This window comes from Budorcas taxicolor, chromosome 13 (genome assembly GCF_023091745.1).
Source record: "Budorcas taxicolor isolate Tak-1 chromosome 13, Takin1.1, whole genome shotgun sequence".
Lineage (NCBI taxonomy): Eukaryota > Metazoa > Chordata > Mammalia > Artiodactyla > Bovidae > Budorcas > Budorcas taxicolor.
Window position 1 is genome coordinate 7535929 of NC_068922.1, and position 22528 is coordinate 7558456.

Consider the following 22528-nt stretch of genomic DNA (forward strand, 5'->3'; position numbering starts at 1 on the left):
ATGTATTGCATGTACATATTTTCAAATTGTTCCCAACTCTTATTCCAACTCAAGATTTGGGCAGTACTCTATTTTTTGTATAGGAATTGTAAACAGTCTTTAAAAAAGCTAAAAGAGTAAAAAATATTAAAACTTTATAAACCTTACAGTCTGGATTGATTATGATTAATTTATGGAAATATACAGTACAAATCTTTCAACCATTCATAATTTGGTCTGTTATACATGGAAAATAAATTATATGACTGTCAGATTTTACTTATATTCTTGAAAAGTTGACTATTTCCAGTAAGTAATCCTTCCACCACTTCTGTATACTTTCTACATTCTCAATTCAAAAAGAAACAACATACAATTATTTGACTTTTTGTTTTTTTCTTGCTTGAAACTGCTCTGTTTTGCTTTTTACAGATTTAATCAACATTGACAAGGCAGGATCAATGGACCTCTTGTGTGATTCCTTCTGAACCTCACCCTCCTTTTCACTCGTTGCCTGAGTCAGCCCCTGTTCTTTTTGTTCTCTCTGACGGGCTTTCTCCTCAAGGATTCTTTCCATAGCTTTTGTTTTCTTGAAATTAGGATCTGAAGGATCCAAATTGAACAAGTGGGAAGTATACATTGCCTGAAACCTTGCATCCTTCACATTGACCTGCAAACCCAAAAGGAAAGTATAGATACATAAAATTAGTAAACCAAAAGGCCTAGAAATGAGACCAGAGTTCAAAAAGTCAGTGAGTTGATGATAAAAAATACAAATGTATTTTGCATTGACTCATTAGAAAGCCATTCCTCCACAGACCTTCAGTGAAGTTTTTAGCTTTATTCTTGAGCCACATGTGCAGGGCACACTGTTCTTATCACACAATGACAATATCCTTGGAAGGGAATTATCACAGGCTATATGTTACACAGCGGCCTGTTACTACCTCAGCCTCTTAGACTGTCTGCAGGAGTTACCACAGGAGATGCAAGCTCACCTATGCTTACAGTGTGAAATCTCTTTCTGGCTGAGATAATTAAGCCAGTGATGGTATCTCCTGTTGGAATTTCAGGCAAAGTCACTGCCTTCTTCGCACAATAAATTTTTTTTTTCAACCTTGGTGCCAAAATGAGCAGCTATTGAGAGTGACTCATACAGCAGATTTAAAGACCATAATGGGAAAGATGGTACCCCCAAGACTAAGATCTGATTAGATACAAGCTCCAAATTTATCCTTTATTGTTCTACAAAAACACTGCGTTCCCACATTCTAAGAGCATACTCTTAGCTCCAGCCAGGCCTTCAAGTATTGCCGGGCACAGGAGTGACCAGACAGAAAGTGAGCATGACTCCCTCACTGCCACTCATCATTGCCCTGGGAAAAAGAGCCCACCCAGAGATGGACTGTAGAGTTATTTGTAATAAGGACCACAGGCGTGATACTACTACCACACTCACAAAAAAATGTTTTTATACGTGATGGTCATCATGCATAAGACATCATTTTCTGCATGATGATTAATTATCATAATAGAAGATTTGACTATAAATCATTCTCTGCTTTTAACTTTTTCTAAGAAAACTAATTTAACAAAAATTGATTCAGTGGAATAGCACCATACTTGGAGCTGACTTACAGAAACCAGAGTTATACAGTGGTCTCAAAGTCCCTCTCAATGCTGCTTCTAAGTTATTTGTATGCTTCTCTCAATTCTCTAAACAAATTCAAAATCTCTCCCATTTTCTTCTGAGTCTGTTCTTCCATGCTGATGGATGGAAGTCACCAAATAGTTCCTGATAGCTGTCTGTAGGTTTTCTGTACAGGACTCAAACTCATGCGTGGGGACTGTGTGGCCACTAGACATATGTACTTAGCAAAAAAAGAGGGAAAAGAGGGAACAGTGGAAACAAGAAACAGAGCAATTAAAAAAGTGTGGCCTGGGACTTTCCCGGTGGTCCAGTGGTTAAGAAACGGACTGCCAATGCAGGGGATGTGGGTTTGATCCCTGGTCCAGGAAGACTTCACAAACTGGACAACTAAGCCTACGTGCCTCAACTGCCGAGCCCATGCACCCTAGAGTTCATATTCCTCAAGAGAACCCATCACAACGAGAAGCCTGAGTACCACAGCTGCAGGGCAGCCCCTGCTCACCAGAGCTAGAGAAAGCCTGGGCAGAGCAACAAAGAGCCCATGCAGCGAAACACAGACCCCGCGCAGCCCAAAAAAAAAAAAAAAAAAATCGCGCCTACTGCACTGGCCCTTGCACACAGTGTGATGTGAATCTGCTACTTCGCAGTCAGGCTTAACAATGTAGAACTTTCCCAGTGTGAGCATCACACTGCATGTGATTCTAACACTAAAAGCTACATATTTTGGTGCAGCATAGCTACCAGAATAGAAGCCTACTACTTCACCCGATGCTCAAAGAACCACCCTGGGATGAACTGGTTACACTGGACTAAAAGATGGTAGCTTTGGCTACACAATGGGTCATTCCTGAGATCAAAGGGGCCAAGCTCAATTTTTATCTACAGAGCTGACTTTAGATTCAACGCCAGCTTTTAATAGAATAATGACTTTTGTCACTGGTTACCTCAAAGTCATCCTCCAATAATTCCTTCTTCTTCATGAGCTGTTTCTTCTTCTTTTTGCTCAGATTCTGGTGCTCCACAATCTTGTTATAATTGAAGTGTTTCTTGCTCTCTTCCTCCTCATCCATCACAAGCAAAGCCATTTCAGCCTGTGGAGAGAAAAAAACAGTTCAAATATACGACAGTGTTTTTCTTTCCTCAGACAGGAGTATGGAGCACAGAAATCCCCTCAGAAAAGGAGAAGCCAGTCATCAGTGCTCTGGGATGACACCTGTCTACCATCACAGACTGTGGCTCACTAAACTCATAAAGAAATCCACAGACCGCTGTACAGTAACAGGTGTAATTTTTTGGAGCAACATCACTGACAACAGGAGAGGGGTGAACGCTTTATCTAAAAACCAGACCATATTTCACACTATGTAACTGATCTGTAGGTGGTAGAAACAAAAGTCCTCAAGTTTCCCAAATAAAAATTCCTCATTTTCACTTTGGTCTTTTTAAGCAGACACTAAATCTCGTAAACATGTAGTAGTTTTTGATACAGACTAGGCTTTCCAAATATGTGCTTTAGGAACAATGAATTCCGTTTTTCTTTTGCTGATTTTGCCTCTACTTTTCCAATATTGATATACTTCTATGAAGGCAAGATCTTAATATTTGCTTCTGAAATCTAATATAATGCCTGTTTCCACTCAACAGGTATTTTCTACTGACCATGGGATTAAATGTAAATCTTCAAGAATCAAGTAAACAACCATGCATGCTAAAGAAAATACAATCTTCCTCCACTGCCCACTTAGACTGCTTTAATTTCCTCTCCTTTCCATGACTGGTGTACCTACAGTTGGCTTTCTTTTTAGAATGATTTCCTACAAACAAAGATTTTCTTTGTGCTCCTTAACTCTATAAACACTATAACATATGCAACAAAAGATGCATTAGGATGCAGAGTTTAGGTGACCAGTCTGGCTCCCTCCTAGACAGTGCTGTGAACATCAGACTCAGGAATGCTGCTGACTCCAATTCCTGTCTCAGCAAAAACACATACTACTTTGTGCCATGGATTATGTGGAGGTGCTTAAGGATAATATTCACTACACTTCCAAGAAAGGCTTTAATTCTGCACATTAACTTTCAATAATGAAAGGAGAGAAAGGAGCATTTAACAAGCCATAAAGCAAACTCTGTATTACAGGACAGATTCAGACTGAATTAAAACCATGTCAATATTATTTTGAGGTTTTAATATTAGTATTTTTATCTCTTATTGTCAGTTTTGTCCTTTATTGTCAGTTATAATAAGGCTTTTAAAAGATAAGATATTTTCCTCTTAATCACAAAGGGACATGCCTTGGGTGTGAACTAAACTTTAACTCTGTACTTGGAGAAATGTTTGGTGAAAGGGAGGTATTTTAAAATTATGCTGCTAAAATATTTATAAATTTCATTGTTAAAATCAGTTATTTTTTATTAGACATATTGGAAACTCATATGGACACCTTCACTTGAAGTGTACATATCACTTGTCCATTAAAAATGTAAACATGACCATTACCTTTTGTCTTTCTATTTCAGCTTCTTCCTCTGGAGATATGTCATCTTTTGCAGACTTTGTTGATTTTTTCTTTTCTTTTATACCTGGCACAACAAATCAACATAGAAGGGTTAAAAATTATGACTATCACAACAACAATTTGCTTATACTATTTATTTTAAAAATTTTCTTTATAACAAAAATGCAAGGTATCTAGAAATAATCTTACCAATAAACATATAGAAACTGAAGAAACTAAAAAAAAAAGTACTATTGAGATGACTATGCGTATGAATAGAATAATAATAGTCTGGACATGATGAGTGAATATTATAAAAAAGGAATTTCTTCTGGAAGTAATGTATAATTCTACATCAATTAAAAAGAAAACTTGCAAGATCATTTTAGCAGAAACAGAATAAATACTAGATAGAATTCAGTATCCTCTCATAATATATATACATTTAATAAAATTCTAAATAAAATTTTATTCAAGGAAATCTTTGCAAAGAATGAGAGATCTGATTTACTAGTGATACAGTATGCTACAGTGTACTACAAAGTGAAAAAAACAAAAAATGCTGTAACTATACAATGAGAAAAATAGAACAGTATGGCTTAGTATTTAATAAAGTGTAGCATCATACATCACTGGCAAAAGAAGGGATTATTCAATAACTGGTGCTGGGCAATTTGTTCTGTTCTGCAAAATAATCCCTGAGCTATAGCTGCGTGCATGTGCTCAGTCACTCATTCATGTCTGAGTCTTTGCAACCCCATCAACTATAGCCCACCAGGCTCCTCTGTTCACGGGATTTCCCAGGCAAGAATACTGGAGTGGGCTGCCATTTCCTATTCCAAGGGATCTTCCCAACCTAGGAGCCACACTGAATAATGTACAGAAGAACAAAATGCAGATGTATTAAAGAGTTAAACACTAAGAAACCTATGAGAAAATACACGGGAACAGCTACCTGATATTAAGTAGAAGAAACATTTTCTTAGCATAAGAACAATCGAAGAGATCAAAGGAAAAAAAAGTAATTTAAATATATAAACTCTTAAAACTCATTAGCAAAATGAAAAATTCATCTGTTTAGTGACAATTTGACAATAACTACCTGGAAGTAAAAGTTTAACAAAACCCTTTCTCCTTCTCCAAAGACAAAGTTGATCTTTGTTTAACTTCCTGTGTCTACTATTATTAGACAAAATTACTTATGGTAAAAGTGGCTCCTGATGAGAAAAACTTCCAAGGATGCAGGGACTTCTGAAGACCACAAGATGCTAGATGAGATGTTCCTGAAGGAGAGGTAGTAACCAATGGCAGTTAAGAGCACTTGAGTCTGGAGTGCCTGGCTTGGGTTTAAGCTCTGGCTCAACTCCACTCAAGCTACAGCATTCGTGTCTGCGCCCTTCTTTGTGAAGTGGGGATTACAACAACTAATTTCACCTAGCATCTAGGGTTACTGTGAGGACTAAAGAGTAAGAAGGTTCAGAATCCACAAAGCCACCTTCTAGAATGTTATTACACCATGTCAACCTTCTCTGAGCTACTGCTGCTGCTGCTGCTAAGTTGCTTCAGTTGTGTCCGACTCTGTGCAACCCCATAGACGGCAGCTCACCAGGCTCCCCCATCCCTGGGATTCTCCAGGCAAGAACACCGGAGTGGGTTGCCATTCCCTTCCTCCAATGCATGAAAGTGAAAAGTGAAAGTGAAGTCGCTCTCTGAGCTACTGGACACTGGCTTATTTGTATTTGGATGAGCTCAGTTTTGTCCTTCCAATGCAGAGAAACCAATGGTTACTACTTTAGAAAATAGTAACAATTTAATACTGCTACAGCACTTACTATGCATCTGGAAATAGTGCTATTTACTTCCTTTTATATATGAACTACTTTGATCCTCACAAAAACCCTATGATGTAGATTCTATTATTTATTACAATTTTCACTCTGTTGTTGACGAAACTGAAACAGAGAGAGACTGAGTGATTGTCTCAAGCTGAGTAAGCAAAGGAACCATTGAGTCAAACCGTAGCACTCCAGTTCAGGCTCTGGTCACCCCCACACTCTACCCTTCACTACCAAATGTCACTCTCCCTTGAGTAGTTCTTTCCTTTTAAAAAGCACTTTGTTGTGAAATAATAAATTTCAGAGAACATATAATGATGGCTGAATAACCCATCTAGTGGGGGATAACAAGAAGTCAAGAGAAGCTTCCTTTTTTAAAAATGTATTTATTGTTAATTAGAGGATAGTTGCTTTATAATCGTTGTAAATACTGTTACATTGTTTGGTTTCTGCCATACATCAACATAATCCAGCCACAGGAATACATATGTCCCCTCTCTCTTGAACCACTTTAGAAGCTGCCTTGTGGGCACTAGCCCTCTGCATGGGGGCAGCCCTGCCCAGCTGAGAGAAGATGACGGTATATAAAGTGTGGCCAGGTTCACCGCTCACTGCCACCAAGGCATCTATCTGTCTGCACTTTCAAGAAGAAACACTATTGTATGTAGTCCTTTCTCTAAGTGAGATTGTGCTCCTTATCGCAAATGTTTTTCAGGGAATGATCTATCTGTTTTGAGATTATAGCCTTTTCTCTGCTGTGAAGTACATGCACGTACGTGTGTGTATACACACACACACACACACATATAAAAGCATCCTCAAGGTTCCACTCTCCTAGCGTCTGACTCCCACAGCCTCAGTCTGCCTCTGCTCCTGTCCTCGTAAGGCCAGGGCTCCTTCTGAAGTGAACAGACAAGTGGCACACGCAGAAGATCTCCCTGCGGCGCGGGAGAATATCAGGCTGTGCATGATTAACACATGAAGGAGATAAAGATCTTCACACACAGCTGTGGGAAATCATTTCAAAGAGCCCACAATGAACTGTTTCAGATTTTTATAACAACCTGGTGAGAAGCCATAAAAATAAACTTGAAAGGAAGACTTCAGTAAAGGAGGAAAAAAATCTCCAAGATGGTTGGGACTAAAAATGATATCTAATTTTACTGTGATGAAAATTTCTTAGCTCAAGAAGAATTTACTGTGTGCTAAACTGAACTGTTTAGTCTGAAGATAAATAACGTGTAGAGACCCTTTCTGCATTGTTAACAAGATTGCAGTAAGCGGGCACATATTTATTTATTTATTAAAAAAAAAAAAAAAAGCATTTTCCCTTTGGAAAGTTTTCAGACCTAATTTAGATGAAGACTACAGGGGAAATGAAAGTCCCTGTTTGAAATGTTATCTTAATAATTTCATTTTCCATTACTTGTAATGTCAGAGAACTGTTCCTGTAAAAAAGTTCTTTCAGAGTGTTCAGTTGAGCACTTCTTGTGGGACAGCAGTTAAGAGAACTCACTGGAGGGCAGACTGGTCTCCGTACCGACCAGATGGGAGTGGTAAGTCCGCTAATGATTCACACTTAGCAGCAAGCTCCTGCACCCAAGAGTGCTGATTCATAATCAGATACAATATACAGTCTGTGTATCTTCCTCTGAACCAAGGCATTCAGCCTTGCCTGGAAAGCCAGCAAGTCCTTGTGTCCAGCTCTGACACATATGGATCCTGGCTCTGGTCTTTACAATGCACTTGAAGAGTTACAAAATGCTTCTAAAAGCATTTGTAAACTATAAAACAATATATGAGTAGTATACTGTAAGTACTCACCATACTGGCTGAATGAACCAAATACATATACTTTACTAGATTTTGTTTTTGTCCGTCATGTTGTGTGGTCTGTGAGATCTTAGTTCCCCCTTAGTTCCCATTTAGGGACTGAACCTGTGCCCCCTGCACTGGAAGTATGATGTCTTAACCAACGGACTGCCAGGAAGTCTCACCTTATTAGATTTTCTTGGTATTTTATCAAATTAGATAATCTAAAGTTGTCAAGACAAAAGATACACTCTAATAGGGTATATTTACATGTGATATACTTTAATTCACTTCTACTTCTTAAAAAACAAAATCTTATTAGAGTTTATGCAGTTAAGATAGCAATAAGCACATTATCCCACCATCTCACTTCTAAAAAAAAAAAAATGTTTTAGCTCATTCTAGAAGTACATTTTCAAAACTTTCATCTAATATTGAGTTTGCATCTTCAAATAAAATAGAAAGAACAGCAAATTTACAGTGTATGGGGAAGAAACAGAAGGAAGAACTAAAAAAGATTTCTGGTACTCATGTTGGCTCCTAACCTGAGCCAAATACCAGGTCTGGCATCAGTCAGTGAGCTCGATTTCTCCATATTTTTTGAACAGTGTGTAAGTTAGCTCTGGGACTGCCTAGGGTAAAGGTGTTATAAACACACTCAAGTCTATCTGGCTTAAAATGTCCCTGTCCCGCTCAACTGTGGGAACTGAACTATATACCCTTCCAAACACAAACACTTTTCCTATTTCACAGCTGTTCCTTCTCAGTTTCTTAAACTTTCCTACCTTCCAGGTATACCTTTCTCCAGGACAGGGTACTTTATGCAGGCTCTTGACTTCAGTGCCCAAACCTGCAGCCTCCTCTCTCACCAATGCTTCCTGCCTCTCGTTCTGTGGTTTGAAATACTATTTACAAGCTAAAAATTCCTAAGTATATATTTGCAATCTGACTTTTCAGCTGATCTCCAAGGCTCATATATAAATGTTAACCTAATACCTCATGTAGATATCTGACTGACATCTCAGACCAATTACATACTACTGATCCTTTCGTAAGATTCTCCTTAACTCAGTAAATAGAAGAACATTATCGCAGCCACAGGACTGGAAAAGGTCAGTTTTCATTCCAATCCCAAAGAATGGCAATGCCAAAGAACGTTCAAACTACTACACAATTGCACTCATTTCACATGCTAGAAAACATCATTGCTTAAAATCCTCCAAGCTAGGCTCCAACAGTACATGAACCAAGAACTTCCAGATGTTCAAGGTGAATTTAGAAAAGGCAGAGGAACTAGAGATCAAATTGCCAACATCCGTTGGATCACAGGAAAAAGCAACAGAGTTCCAGAAAAACACCTACTTCTGCTTCATTGATTATGAGAAAGCCTTTGACTGTGTGGATCACAACAAACTGTGGAAAATTCTTAGAGATGGGAATACCAGACCACCTTACCTGCCTCCTGAGAAACCTGTATGCAGGTCAAGAACCAACAGTTAGAACCAGACATGGGACAACAAACTGGTTCCAAATTGGGAAAGGAGTGCCTCAAGGCTGTATGTTGTCACCCTGCTTATTTCCCTTATATGCAAAGTACATCACAAGAAATACAGGGCTGGATGAAGCACAAGTTAAAATCAAAGATTGCTGGGAAAAATATCAATAACCTCAGATATGCAGATGACACCACCCTTATGGCAGAAAGCAAAGAGGGACTAAAGAGCCTCTTGATGAAGGTAAAAGCGGAGAGTGAAAAAGCTGTATTAAAACTCAGCATTCAAAAAACTAAGATCATGGCATCGGTCCCATCACTTCATGGCAAACAGATGGGCAGACAATGGAAATCGTGACAGACTTTATTTTATTGGGCTCCAAAATCACTGAGGATGGTGACTGAAGCCACGAAATTAAAAGATGTTTGCTCCTTGGAAGAAAAGCTATGACAAACCTAGACAGCATATTAAAATGCAGAGATATCACTTTACTGACAAAGGTGGGTTTAGTCAAAGCTATAGTTTTTCCAGTAGTCATGTATGGATGTGAGAGCTGGACTATAAAGGCTGAGTGCCAAAGAACTGATGCTTTTGAACTGTGGTGTTGGAGAAAACTCATGAGTCTCTTGGACTGTAAGATCAAACCAGTCAATCCTAAAGGAAATCAACCCTGAAAATTCACTGGATGGACTGATGCTGAAGCTGAAGCTCCAAAGCTTTGGCCACCTGATGTGAAGAGCTGATTCACTGGAAAAGACCCTGATGTTGGGAAAGATTGAAGGTGGGAGGAGAAGGGGACAACAGAGGACGAAATAGTTGGAAGGTATCACCAACTCAATAAACATGACCTTGAGCAAGCTCTGGGAGATGGTGAAAGACAGGGAAGCCTGGCATGCTGCAGTCCATGGGGTCACAAATAGTCAGACATGACTGAGTGACTGAACAACAACAACAACAACTGCAGAGATTCAAAACAAGAATCTAGGAGTTATGCTAAATTTCTTCCTTATCCAAACAAAAAATTGGTAAGTCTACCACCAAAATCTATCTAGAATCCCATTCAGTTTCCTTCTTCCAATATTATTACTAGTAAGCTGTCTAGACTAACCATCACCTCTTGTCTAGACCTCTGCAAAAGCCTGGTCTCTCAGCTCTCACCATGCTTTCTTCAGTCTGTTCTCTTTGCAGGACTCAGAGCAGTAGGCTTACATACACACCATACCATGTCATATCCTTGTTTTAAGACCCTTTAAGTTCAGTTCAGTTGTTCAGTCATGTCCGACTCTTTGCGACCCCATGAACTGTAGCACACCAGGCCTTCCTGTCCATCACAAACTCCTAGAGTCCACCCAAACCCATGTCCATTGTGTCAGTGATGCCATCCAGCCATCTCATCCTCTGTCGTCCCCTTCTCCTCCTGCCCTCAATCTTTTCCAGCATCAGGGTCTTTTCAAAGGAGTCGGCTCTCAGGTGGCCAAAGTACTGGAGTTTCAGCTTCAACATCAGTCCCTCCAATCAACACCCAGGGCTGATCTCCTTTAGGATGGACTGGTTGGATCTCCTTGCAGTCCAAGAGACTCTCAAGAGTCTTCTCCAGCACCACAGTTCAAAAGCATCAATTGTTCTGTGCTCAGCTTTCTTTATAGTCCAACTCTCACATCCATCCATGACTACTGGAAAAACCATAGCCTTGACTAGACAGACCTTTGTTGACAAAATAATGTCTCTGCTTTTTAATATGCTGTCTAGGTTGGTCATAACTTTCCTTCCAAGGAGCGTCTTTTAAGATCCTTTAGTGGCCCTCCCATTGTCAATGAGTAAAATCCAAATTTGTTGCTGTGACACAAGGCCCTGCCTCATACTAAACTGCCCTTCTGCACAGATTCCAGCCACAATGGTGTCCTTCAATTCCGCCACACATTCTTTCTTACCTCACAGCTGTTCTACCCACTTTCCCCTGATTTGCAATGCTCCTTCCTCCAGCTCTCCATGCCTGACTCCTCCTCATTCTGCAGGTCTCAGCTCAAATGTTACCATCTCCAAGAAGCTTGCTTCACCCACCCTATATAAGAAAGCCTCTCTCTTTCTTCTTCCCAGGTATATGCTCTGTACTATCCTATTGATTAGTTCCTTCAGAACACTGATCATATTCTCATAACATTCTTATTTGTTTACCTGTAAAGAATCTGCCTGCAGTGCAAGAGACCCAGGTTCAATCCCTGGGTTGGGAAGATCCACAGTCCATGAGGTTACAAGAGTTGGACATGACTTCATGACTAAACTACCACTTCATGTCTTCCCTTCCCTAAAACCATAAACTCTGAGGGATGCAACTTTGCTTGTATTATTAGTACTGTATCTCTAGCATACCAGAGTGCTTAGCGCCTGGCAGGCACTCAAAAATATTTATTGACAGAATGAATAAACAAACATATGGTGAGACCACTTCTTGGTCTAATTTTTACGTAAACTTAAAAAAAAAATCACTTTTTCCTTAAAAGAAAATAAGATATAAATTATTATTTCTAGGAAGTATTCTGAAATCAAAAGTATGTTGAAAATAAGCAAACTTTATCTGCATTTTCCTTTGGAACTTCTGATACTAACTTTCAAGGAAACTATTCACATTTATTTTTTTAATTTAAATTAATTTATTTTAATTGGAGGCTAATTACTTTACAATATTGTATTGGTTTTGCCATACATCAACATGACTCTGCCATGGGTGTACATGTGTTCCCCATCCTGAACCCCCCTCCCACCTCCCTCCCCGTACCACCTCTCTGGGTCATCCCAGTGCACCAGCCCCAAGCATCCTGTATCCTGCATCAAACCTGGACTGGCGATTCATTTCTTATATGATATTATACATGTTTCAATGCCATTCTCCCAAATCATCCCACCCTTGCCCTCTCCCACTATTCACAATTTAAATGTGCTGATTCCAAGAAACAAGCTACCCTAAGCCACCAAGCTACATAACTTACTCTTTGAATTCTACTCTGAGTTCTGCAGTTTGACCAGATTTCATAAGCCAAATGAAGCACTTTGGAATGAGAACAAGGAAACGATAATGCTTCACATTTCTCCATTATAAACTTGGTTTCCTGAAATGCGAGGATAAGGCTAAAATCCATCATCTTCTAGAAATGACTGCTCAGGTATGATAAGAAGAAGAATATGCTAAGTTTCCATTTCCCTTTCCAATTCCTAAGAATCTCACATCCTATAATAGACTTTATTCATCTTGATCCCCCTTTTCATCAATAAAACATCAGTACTAAAAGGCTGTAACAACCAGGAAATAATTTTGAGCAATTTTGACTTTCCTGTAGAGAACTATTCTGGCCCACTAGTCACAAGGGACGAGAAGGAGGGAAACTTCATAAAATCCTTCTCTTTACAATGCCAGCTTGGAGTTGCTCCAGGAGCAAGCCTTTGGGGTTCATGTGTGTGGTATGCAGAGCAGGGAAGGGCAAAATGCATAAGAACAAATGGAAAAAGCTTCCAGTGTTCCCGTACTGACTTGTCCAAGTATGGTCTGAGCCTTACCACACATATTTATACACACACACATTTACACGTATGAAAAAGGTAAGAATGAATGCATTCAGGAGAGAATTGACTGGTGCATGTGCAATGGAAACAAGGCTCCTTGGAAATTGGAAATCAGATACCTGAGTTTATTTAGGGATTCAAGGGAAAAGAGGAGGAAGCTGGCTTTTCAGCTACATGAAAGCTAACCATGAAGCAGAATAAATGAAATGGGATAAAATGAAACATAGATGCTGGGTCAATTGGAGCCAAAAAGTTTTCACACTGTGTACACATGTTTCACACATGCAAGCCATGTAAAAAATTTAACATATCCACATAAACACAAATGGATTTATTCCATACTTTCAATTCTTCACAGACTTTGCAAAGAGAGACCTGGAGTGGATGTGTTATAAAAAAGCAGTGAAAGCACACAAAGATATGACTTCCTTCATTTCCTCATCCTTTTATAATCAATCTACCTAGAATCCAGAAAGGAATCCCTAGAAAACTATGAAATTAATCATGTTCACCCAAAGCTTCCTATAATGAAATTACTTCTTGTATGTACAGGGGACATGCTGACCCTCCTATCTGATCAGTGGTTACACCTAACAGGACAAACTTGCTTATAAGCCACTAGGGAGCTACACAAATTCTAGGGATTTTGAGAGAAAGCATAGTTTACATTGTTTCTACCCATGTTACCTTTTTCACTTTAGATTCCAACTGAAAATTACAACTATGGGTTGGCTTACCTATTTTTTTAGCTTCTTCAGCAAAGTATGGGTCATTCATATCTACATCAGAGGGAACATCATCTTCACTGGCCTCTTCAGCAAGAGCCTTAAAAATGAATATAAAAATAAATACAGTTTATTTTAAGGACCAAAACGAATGTGAAGAAAAACCTAATTTCTTTTAAATCAAGTAGTTCAATCTAAAGTTAAACTAGTTTTTAAAAATGGCTAAGTATACAAAATAACTTCTGATTAACTCTTTTGTTTGTTCAACAAATACTTATGGAATACTTTATAAATGCAGTAACTATATAGGGCTTTTGAGAGAGACAACAGTTATCAGATATATGGTTTCTGTCTTCAAAAATTTTATGATCTATTAAAAGAAATTAGCCACATAAACAAAGGTATGGTGGTGGTATAGTCGTTAAGTTGTGTCCAACTCTTTGCAATCCCACAGACTGTAGCCCGCCAGGCTCCTCTGTCCATGGGATTCTCCAGGCAAGCACACTGGAGTGGGTTGCCATTCCCATCTCCAGGGGATCTTCTTGACTCAGGGATTGAACCTGGGTCTCCTGCATTGCAGGCAGGTTCTTTACCGACTGGGCTGTGAGGGAAGCCCTAAACAACAAAGGTATGTATTAATAATAATTAAAGATAGGAAGTTCCAGAAGAGACAAAAATAAAACACATTCAAGGAAAAGAATACTTTTAGATGGGTGATCAGTGAAGAGAGGGAGCCTTAATCTCCAACAAAATTGAGAAATGGCAGTGATTAACAATAGCATGAAGTAGTTCACTGTGGAAGCCTGGCAGGCTGCAGTCCATGGGGTCACAAAGAATGAGACATGACTTAATGACTGAACAAGTGCATTGTGGGTTATCTTTCAAATCATTATTTAATGTAATTTATCTGCTGGTTAATTAAAGAAAATGATTCTTTGTTTTGAACTTCAAAAATACAAAAGCAGTAAGGAAGGTATAATGAACCTTCTGTTCTCATCACACAATTTCAACAATTACTTTGTTTTATCTATAATCCATTCACAAAAACTTCTGTACTAATTTTAGGCACATCAATTGGTTACATTTTCCTTAATCAAATTTGAACAGTTTACTAAATTAGTATATTTAAATTAAAAAAAAAATCAAGTCTATAAAGTAAACAGAATATATGCAAACTAAGATCACACTAACCAAATGGAGTTTATCCCCAGGAATCTACAATATCTGTTATTTTAAGAAAAATATTTAGATAAATCCATGCACCTATAGACACTTATCTTCAACAAAGGAGGCAACAATATACAATGGAGAAAAGACAATCTCTTTAACAAGTGGTACTTGGAAAACTGATCAACCACTTGTAAAAGAATGAAACTAGAACACTTTCTAATACCATACACAAAAATAAACTCAAAATGGATTAAAGATTTAAACATAAGACCAGAAACTATAAAACTCCTAGAGGAAAACATAGGCAAAACACTCTCCGACATACATCACAGCAGGATCCTCTATGACACACCTCCCAGAATACTGGAAATAAAAGCAAAAATAAACAAATGGGACCTAATTAAAATTAAAAGCTTCTGCACAACAAAGGAAACTATAAGCAAGGGGAAAAGACAGCCTTCGGAATGGGAGAAAATAAGAGCAAATGAAGCAATTGACAAAGAATGAATCTCAAAAATATACAAGCAACTCCTGCAGCTCAATTGCAGAAAAACAAAAGACTCAATCAAAAAATGCACCAAAGAACTAAATAGACATTTCTCCAAAGAAGACATACAGATGGCTAACAAACAGATGCTCAACATCACTCATTCTCAGAGAAATGCAAATCAAAACCACAATGAGGTACCATTTCATGCCAGTCAGAATGGCTGCGATCCAAAAGTCTACAAGCAATAAATGCTGGAGAGGGTGTGGAGAAAAGGGAACCCTCTTACACTGTTGGTGGGAATGCAAACTAGTACAGCCACTATGGAGAACAGTGTGGAGATTCCTTAAAAAACTGGAAATAGAACTGCTACACAACCCAGCAATCCCACTGCTGGGCATACACACCAAGGAAACCAGAATTGAAAGAGACACGTGTACCCCAATGTTCATCACAGCACTGTTTATAATAGCCAGGACATGGAAGCAACCTAGATACCCATCAGCAGATGAATGGATAAGAAAGCTATGGTACATATATACACAATGGAGTATTACGCAGCCATTAAAAAGACTACATTTGAATCAGTTCTAATGAGGTGGATCAAAGTGGAGCCAATTATACAGAGTGAAGTGAGTCAGAAAGAAAAACTTTAATACAGTATATGCATATATGTGGAATTTAGAACGATGGTAATGATAACGCTGTATGCAAGTCAGCAAAAGAGACACAGATGTATAGAACAGTCTTTTGGACTCTGTGGGAGAGGGAGAGGGTGGGATGATTTGGGAGATGGCATTGAAACATGTATATTATATGTGAAATGGATCACCAGTCCAGGTTCAATGCATGAGACAGGGTGCTAAAGACTGGTGCACTGGGATGACCCTGAGGGATGGGATGGGGAGGGAGGTGGGAAGGGGGGTTCAGGATGGGGAACACATGTACACCCGTGGCAGGTTCATGTCAATGCATGGCAAAGCCAATACAATAACTATAAAGTAATTAGCCTCCCATTAAAATAAATCAATTTATATTAAAAAAAAAAGAAAAACATTTAGAATGCACATTGCTAAATATTATCCTACATGCTGAAGAAGACCTGCCAAACCCTAAAGAATGTTCATTTTGGTATTACTATCCTTTTAAGGATGTGATTGGTGAGAGAAGCAAGATCCGACGCTGTAAAGACCAATATTGCATAGGAACCTGGAATGTCAGGTCCATGAATCAAGGCAAATTGGAAGTGGTAAAACAAGAGATGGCAAGGGTGAACGTCGACATTCTAGGAATCAGCGAACTAAAATGGACTGGAATGGGTGAATTTAACTCAGATGACCATTGTATCTACTACTGCGGGCAGGAATCCTCAGAAGAAATGGAGTAGCCATCATGGTCAACAAAAGAGTCTGAAATGCAGTACTTGGATGCAACCTCAAAAATGACAGAATGATCTGTTTGTCTCCAAGGCAAACCATTCAATATCACAGTTATCCAAGTCTATGCCCCAACCAGTAACACTGAAGAAACTGAAGCTGAATGGTTTTATGAAGACCTACAAGACCTTTTAGAACTAACACCCCCAAAAAATGTCCTTTTCATTACAGGGGATTGGAATGCAAAAGTAGGAAGTGAAGAAACACCTGGAGTAACAGGCAAATTTGGCCTTGGAATGCAGAATGAAGCAGGGCAAAGACTAATAGAGTTTTGCCAGGAAAATGCACTGGTCATAGCAAACACCCTCTTCCAACAACACAAGAGAAGACTCTACACATGGACATCACCAGATGGTCAACACCGAAATCAGATTGATTATATTCTTTGCAGCCAAAGATGGAGAAGCTCTATACAGTCAACAAAAACAAGACCAGGAGCTGACTGTGGCTCAGATCATGAATCCTTATTACCAAATTCAGACTCAAATTGAACAAAGTAGGGAAAACCGCTAGACCATTCAGGAATGACCTAAATCAAATCCCTTATGATTATACAGTAGAAGTGAGAAATAGATTTAAGGGCCTAGATCTGATAGATAGAGTGCCTGATCAACTATGGAATGAGGTTCGTGAAACTGTACAGGAGACAGGGATCAAGACCATCCCCATGAAAAAGAAATGCCAAAAAGCAAAATGGCTGTCTGGGGAGGCCTTACAAATAGCTGTGTAAAGAAGAGAGACGAAAAGCAAAGGAAAAAAGGAAAGATATAAGCATATGAATCCAGAGTTCCAAAGAATAGCAAGAAGAGATAAGAAATCCTTCCTCAGCGATCAATGCAAAGAAATAGAGGAAAACAACAGAATGGGAAAGACTAGAGATCTCTTCAAGAAAATTAAAAATACCAAGGGAACATTTCATGCAAAGATGGGCTCAATAAAGGACAGAAGTGGTATGGACCTAACAGAAGCAGAAGATATTAAGAAGAGGTGGCAAGAATACACAGAAGAACTGTACAAAAAAGAGCTTCACCACCCAGATAATCATGATGATGTGATCACTCATCTAGAGCCAGACATCCTAGAATGTGAAGTCAAGTGGGCTTTAGAAAGCATCACTACAAACAAAGCTAGTGGAGGTGATGGAATTCCAGTAGAGCTATTTCAAATCCTGAAAGATGATGCTGTGAAAGTGCTGCACTCAATATGCCAGCAAATTTGGAAAACTCAGCAGTGGCCACAGGACTGGAAAAGGTCAGTTTTCATTCCAATCCCAAAGAAAGGCAATGCCAAAGAATGCTCAAACTACCGCACAATTGGACTCATCTCACATGCTAGTAAAGTAATGCTCAAAATTCTCCAAGCCAGGCTTCAGCAATACGTGAACCGTGAAATCCCTGATGTTCAAGCTGGTTTTAGAAAAGGCAGCGGCAGAGATCAAATTGCCAACATCCACTGGATCATGGAAAAAGCAAGAGAGTTCCAGAAAAACATCTATTTCTGCTTTATTGACTATGCCAAAGCCTTTGACTGTGTGATCACAATAAACTACTGAAAATTCTTCAAGAGATGGGAATACCAGACCACCTGACCTGCCTCTTGAGAAATCTGTATTCAGGTCAGGAAGCAACGGTTAGAACTGGACATGGAACAACAGACTGGTTCCAAATAGGAAAAGGAGTATGTGAAGGCTGTATATTGTCACCCTGCTTATTTAACTTCTATGCAGAGTACATCATGAGAAACGCTGGACTGGAAGAAACACAAGCTGGAATCAAGACTGCCGGGAGAAATATCAAGAACCTCAGATATGCAGATGACACCACCCTTATGGCAGAAAGTGAAGAGGAACTAAAAAGCCTCTTGATGAAAGTGAAAGAGGAGAGTGAAAAAGCTGGCTTAAAGCTCAACATTCAGAAAACGAAGATCATGGCATCCGGTCCCATCACTTCATGGGAAATAGATGGGGAAACAGTGGAAACAGTGTCAGACTTTATTTTGGGGGGCTCCAAAATCACTGCAGATGGTGACTGCAGCCATGAAATTAAAAGACACTTACTCCTTGGAAGAAAACTTATGACCAACATAGACAGCATATTCAAAAGCAGAGACATTACTTTGCCGACTAAGGTCCGGCTAGTCAAGGCTATGGTTTTTCCTGTGGTCACGAATGGATGTGAGAATTGGACTATGAAGAAGGCTGAGCGCCGAAGAATTGATGCTTTTGAACTGTGGTGTTGGAGAAGACTCTTGAGAGTCCCTTGAACTGCAAGGAGATCCAACCAGTCCATTCTGAAGGAGATCAACCCTGGGATTTCTTTGGAAGGAATGATGCTAAAGCTGAAACTCCAGTACTTTGGCTACCTCATGCAAAGATTTGACTCACTGCAAAAGACTCTGATGCTGGGAAGGGTTGGGGGCAGGAGGAGAAGGGGACGACAGCGGATGAGATGGCTGGATGGCATCACGGACTCGATGGACGTGATTTTGAGTGAACTCCGGGAGATGGTGATGGACAGGGAGGCCTGGCGTGGTGCGATTCATGGGGTCACAAAGAATTGGACACGACTGAGTGACTGAACTGAACTGATCCTTTTAAAAACAAGGATTTCTAAGAATTTTTCACCAAATTATTATAATTGGTTTAGCAGTAATATGATGTTTATAGCAAAGATTCTAAAATATTTAGATATCTAATTACATATTTATTTACATTTTTAAAAACTGTTCTTTTAGATCTAAATTACAGCTGTATCAACTATGGCAAATAAACATGTATTCATTTCTTCAGTAATAATCTCTCAGTATCAAACTAAAGTGACAAACAGTTGGGGGAAAAATATTTTTAACCTGAGTTCTTCAGATTTCCCTGTACGTGGAGAATCTCATGAGATGGAAAGAGATCTGGTGAATCACCACGTCCAGCACTCAGTCTAGAACAAACTGAGCACTCAGCAAACCTATTTTTAATATCATTGATACAACTAGTCCAGTCTAAGGTCAATAAAAGGAAAAGCGAAAAGCACAAGATAATATCAAAGTACCAATCAAACGAAAATCAAAGCAAACAGCTGCTAAATGTCTCACAGAAGAGTGACTACTTTACTGACCCCATGAAGACCCACTTGGAAGTCTTCCATTAAACTGATGGCTTAATAACTTGTGGAATTATTCCATTTTAAAGATATTTTATTGCCTGAGAGAGGCAGAATATCAATGCAGGCAGGGCTCTGACCTCATTTCCTCATTTTTCTATCCATTTCCAGAAACACGGAGTATAAAAGGAGTACAAAAATCACTCCACTGCATCATTCAGTTCCGAAGCCCTCTTTCAATACTGCAGTTCTTGTAGAACACACAGAAACAATACAGTGCATAGAAAGAGCACTGGAGCACAAGATCTGGAGACTGGCATCAGCCTGGCAATTAACGAGGTGCATATTCTTAGATGAATCACTTCATTTTCTACAACTATCAGTATAAAACATCAGGGTTGGACTAAAAGTAATCATTTAAGATTCCTCAGGTTGTAAAATTCTCTGAGTAGTGATATAATGTTAAGATAATGAACGAACTGCTAGGATGCTGCATTTCATTGACAAGACAATATTTTTATCGGCAGGAACCCTAAATGTGTCTGTTACTACTAAGGACTCTAACTCTGGAAAGATGTTATTTCTGAATCATGGGAGTCAAATCAGATTTAACACAGACAACATATTAGCACAGACAAAATATCTTCAAAAAAGGGATCTAATGACAATATGTTAAAAGATCTATACATAAATATTGAAAAACTTCAGAAATAGTGAAAACAGCATCTTGAGAAATATACAGAAAAAATTTCATTCATTCTGAAACTGTCTCTCTCTATATATGCTCAAGTAAAAATGTCTGTATCTCTCTCACAGACACAGAACAGAATCAAACTGTCTTACATCTAGAAATCTACTAAACTTTGCATTTTATTGAGGTAGCACATAAATGCAAAATATTAGAGCACAGCATTTACAGTGGCTCTGGGCTTTTACAGGGTTCATGCATCACTGTGTAGCCTTGCAGAGAACACTTAACCAACCCCAGTGAGTGGTTACGTTATGAGACAATGGGTGCCAAGCACTGGTACCTTCTGATACTTAGTGGCTGTTCAATAATTATTCAATCACAATTATTTGTACCTTCTGTTTCTTTTTCAGTCTTTTTTTCTCTTTCTTCTTCTCTAAAAATTGTTCCCAAGGGGTCAGTTTATCCTTTCCTTCCAATTTGTTTTTGACCATCTCCTCTGCACTTTCTTTAAGGCCTATAAGGGAAAATACAAATAGTTTAGTTTAAAATGTTATATCTTCACTCACTTAAAGATGTAATTAACCAAAAAGGATTATTTTAATATATTTACTAGAGAAACAAGAAAAAATGGAATACTCCAATGTCACAGAGTAATGTAGTATCAACTTACATCAGAGCTATTTACTAAAAACAAACAACTATAAACCTAACCAAAGCAAAATAGATAAACAAACCAACCCAGCAGCTAAATATATGGCCAAGCTACTAAAGAAAACTCCTTTACTTAGGCTCAAACTGTATTTCTTGGTATGTAATTTAACCACTTGAGACTCTAAAGGCAACTGTCTTTAACACAGTTATTTCTACTTGCTTCTGTTGCCCAAGTAAAAGCTTATATTCCCTGGAAACTATAGGTGAGTAACAAAAATTGATTACTAAGGCAATCTCTGTGGAAATACCCCAGGAGGAAAGAATTCTTGTAATTTCTTATCAAGCACTCATTCAGTGAGTACACATCTTTAAGATCAAAAGGGCCATCAAGTTCAGATCCCACTTTGTATGGTTTAAGTTCTTTCAGTGATGTTATTTGCTTGTATAGGGTTCTTGCTCCTTATATTCTATGGTTCCTGAAATGTTTCTCAGTGGCTAATGCAATAACTAGAGAGGGATGAGAAGAAAGAAAAAGCCCCAAGGCTGATCTATCAGTTCATGAAAACCTTACTACTGCCACAGTAAAGGAAATATAATGACTGTGTGACCTTTGATAAAACAAATGTTTATTTTGGAGTATTTTTGGAAGATCATGTTCAGTTTGGAAAGAGGGGTCTTTAATATTTGGAGAACACAAAATCCATTACAAAATTAATGGAATGATTCGAGAGACAAGGTCAATCCAGATCATCTTCCCAGATACATTCTAAATTCTAAGAAAGTGAAAACCATTCTAAGGATATAATTCCCTTCTTCCCTGATGAGTATACTGAGACTGAGGATATTCAGCAACTTGCCTAAGAACATAGAATAAGGAAGCTATATACAGCTAGACTTTTAACTCCTAATTATCCTCTGTACTATTACCAGATCCATCTAAAATGCTTGTTTGATCGAGAATAAAGAAACGTATAGTCCATGAGTAAAATCTAAAGCTTTGGGTCTCAGGTTCCTTATCTGCAAAGTGCAGCTGGGCTGGATCAGAAGCATACAACTTCCTCCTCCCACATACACTGTTTTTCCTCTTAAAGAAAATATCTGGTAAAAGTCCAAATGCACAAAAGAACTGAAAGCCATACTTCGGGTCCTAAGCCCCAAAGAATAGCATGAAACAGCTGGAACAGATGATTTCAAAGATCCCCTCTTTGGCTTATAAACCAAGACTTAATCTCTAAATTTCTATAACTCAGAAAAGCATTAAGGTATATGCATACTCCTTGGAAGGAAAGTTATGGCCAACCTAGATAGCATATTAAAAAGCAGAGACATTACTTTGCCAACAAAGGTCCGTCTAGTCAAGGCTATGGTTTTTCCAGTAGTCATGTATGGATGTGAGAGTTGGACTGTGAAGAAAGCTGAGTGCCAAAGAACTGATGCTTTTTGAACTGTG

At 38.7% G+C, this 22528-nt stretch overlaps 1 protein-coding gene across 1 annotated transcript in view; it reads right to left on the minus strand.

Annotated features, from left to right (window-relative positions):
* Positions 1-355: 355 nt before the first annotated feature.
* The window catches only part of ESF1 (ESF1 nucleolar pre-rRNA processing protein homolog), a 60013-nt gene continuing 37840 nt past the window's right edge, over positions 356-22528 (minus strand). The window contains exons 9-13 of the mRNA XM_052651222.1: positions 20820-20941; positions 13564-13651; positions 4131-4213; positions 2575-2721; positions 356-649 (exon numbers count right to left, since the gene is read on the minus strand). Of these exons, the coding sequence (XP_052507182.1) occupies positions 356-649; positions 2575-2721; positions 4131-4213; positions 13564-13651; positions 20820-20941 (734 nt within the window). The remainder of the gene's footprint in view (positions 650-2574; positions 2722-4130; positions 4214-13563; positions 13652-20819; positions 20942-22528) is intronic.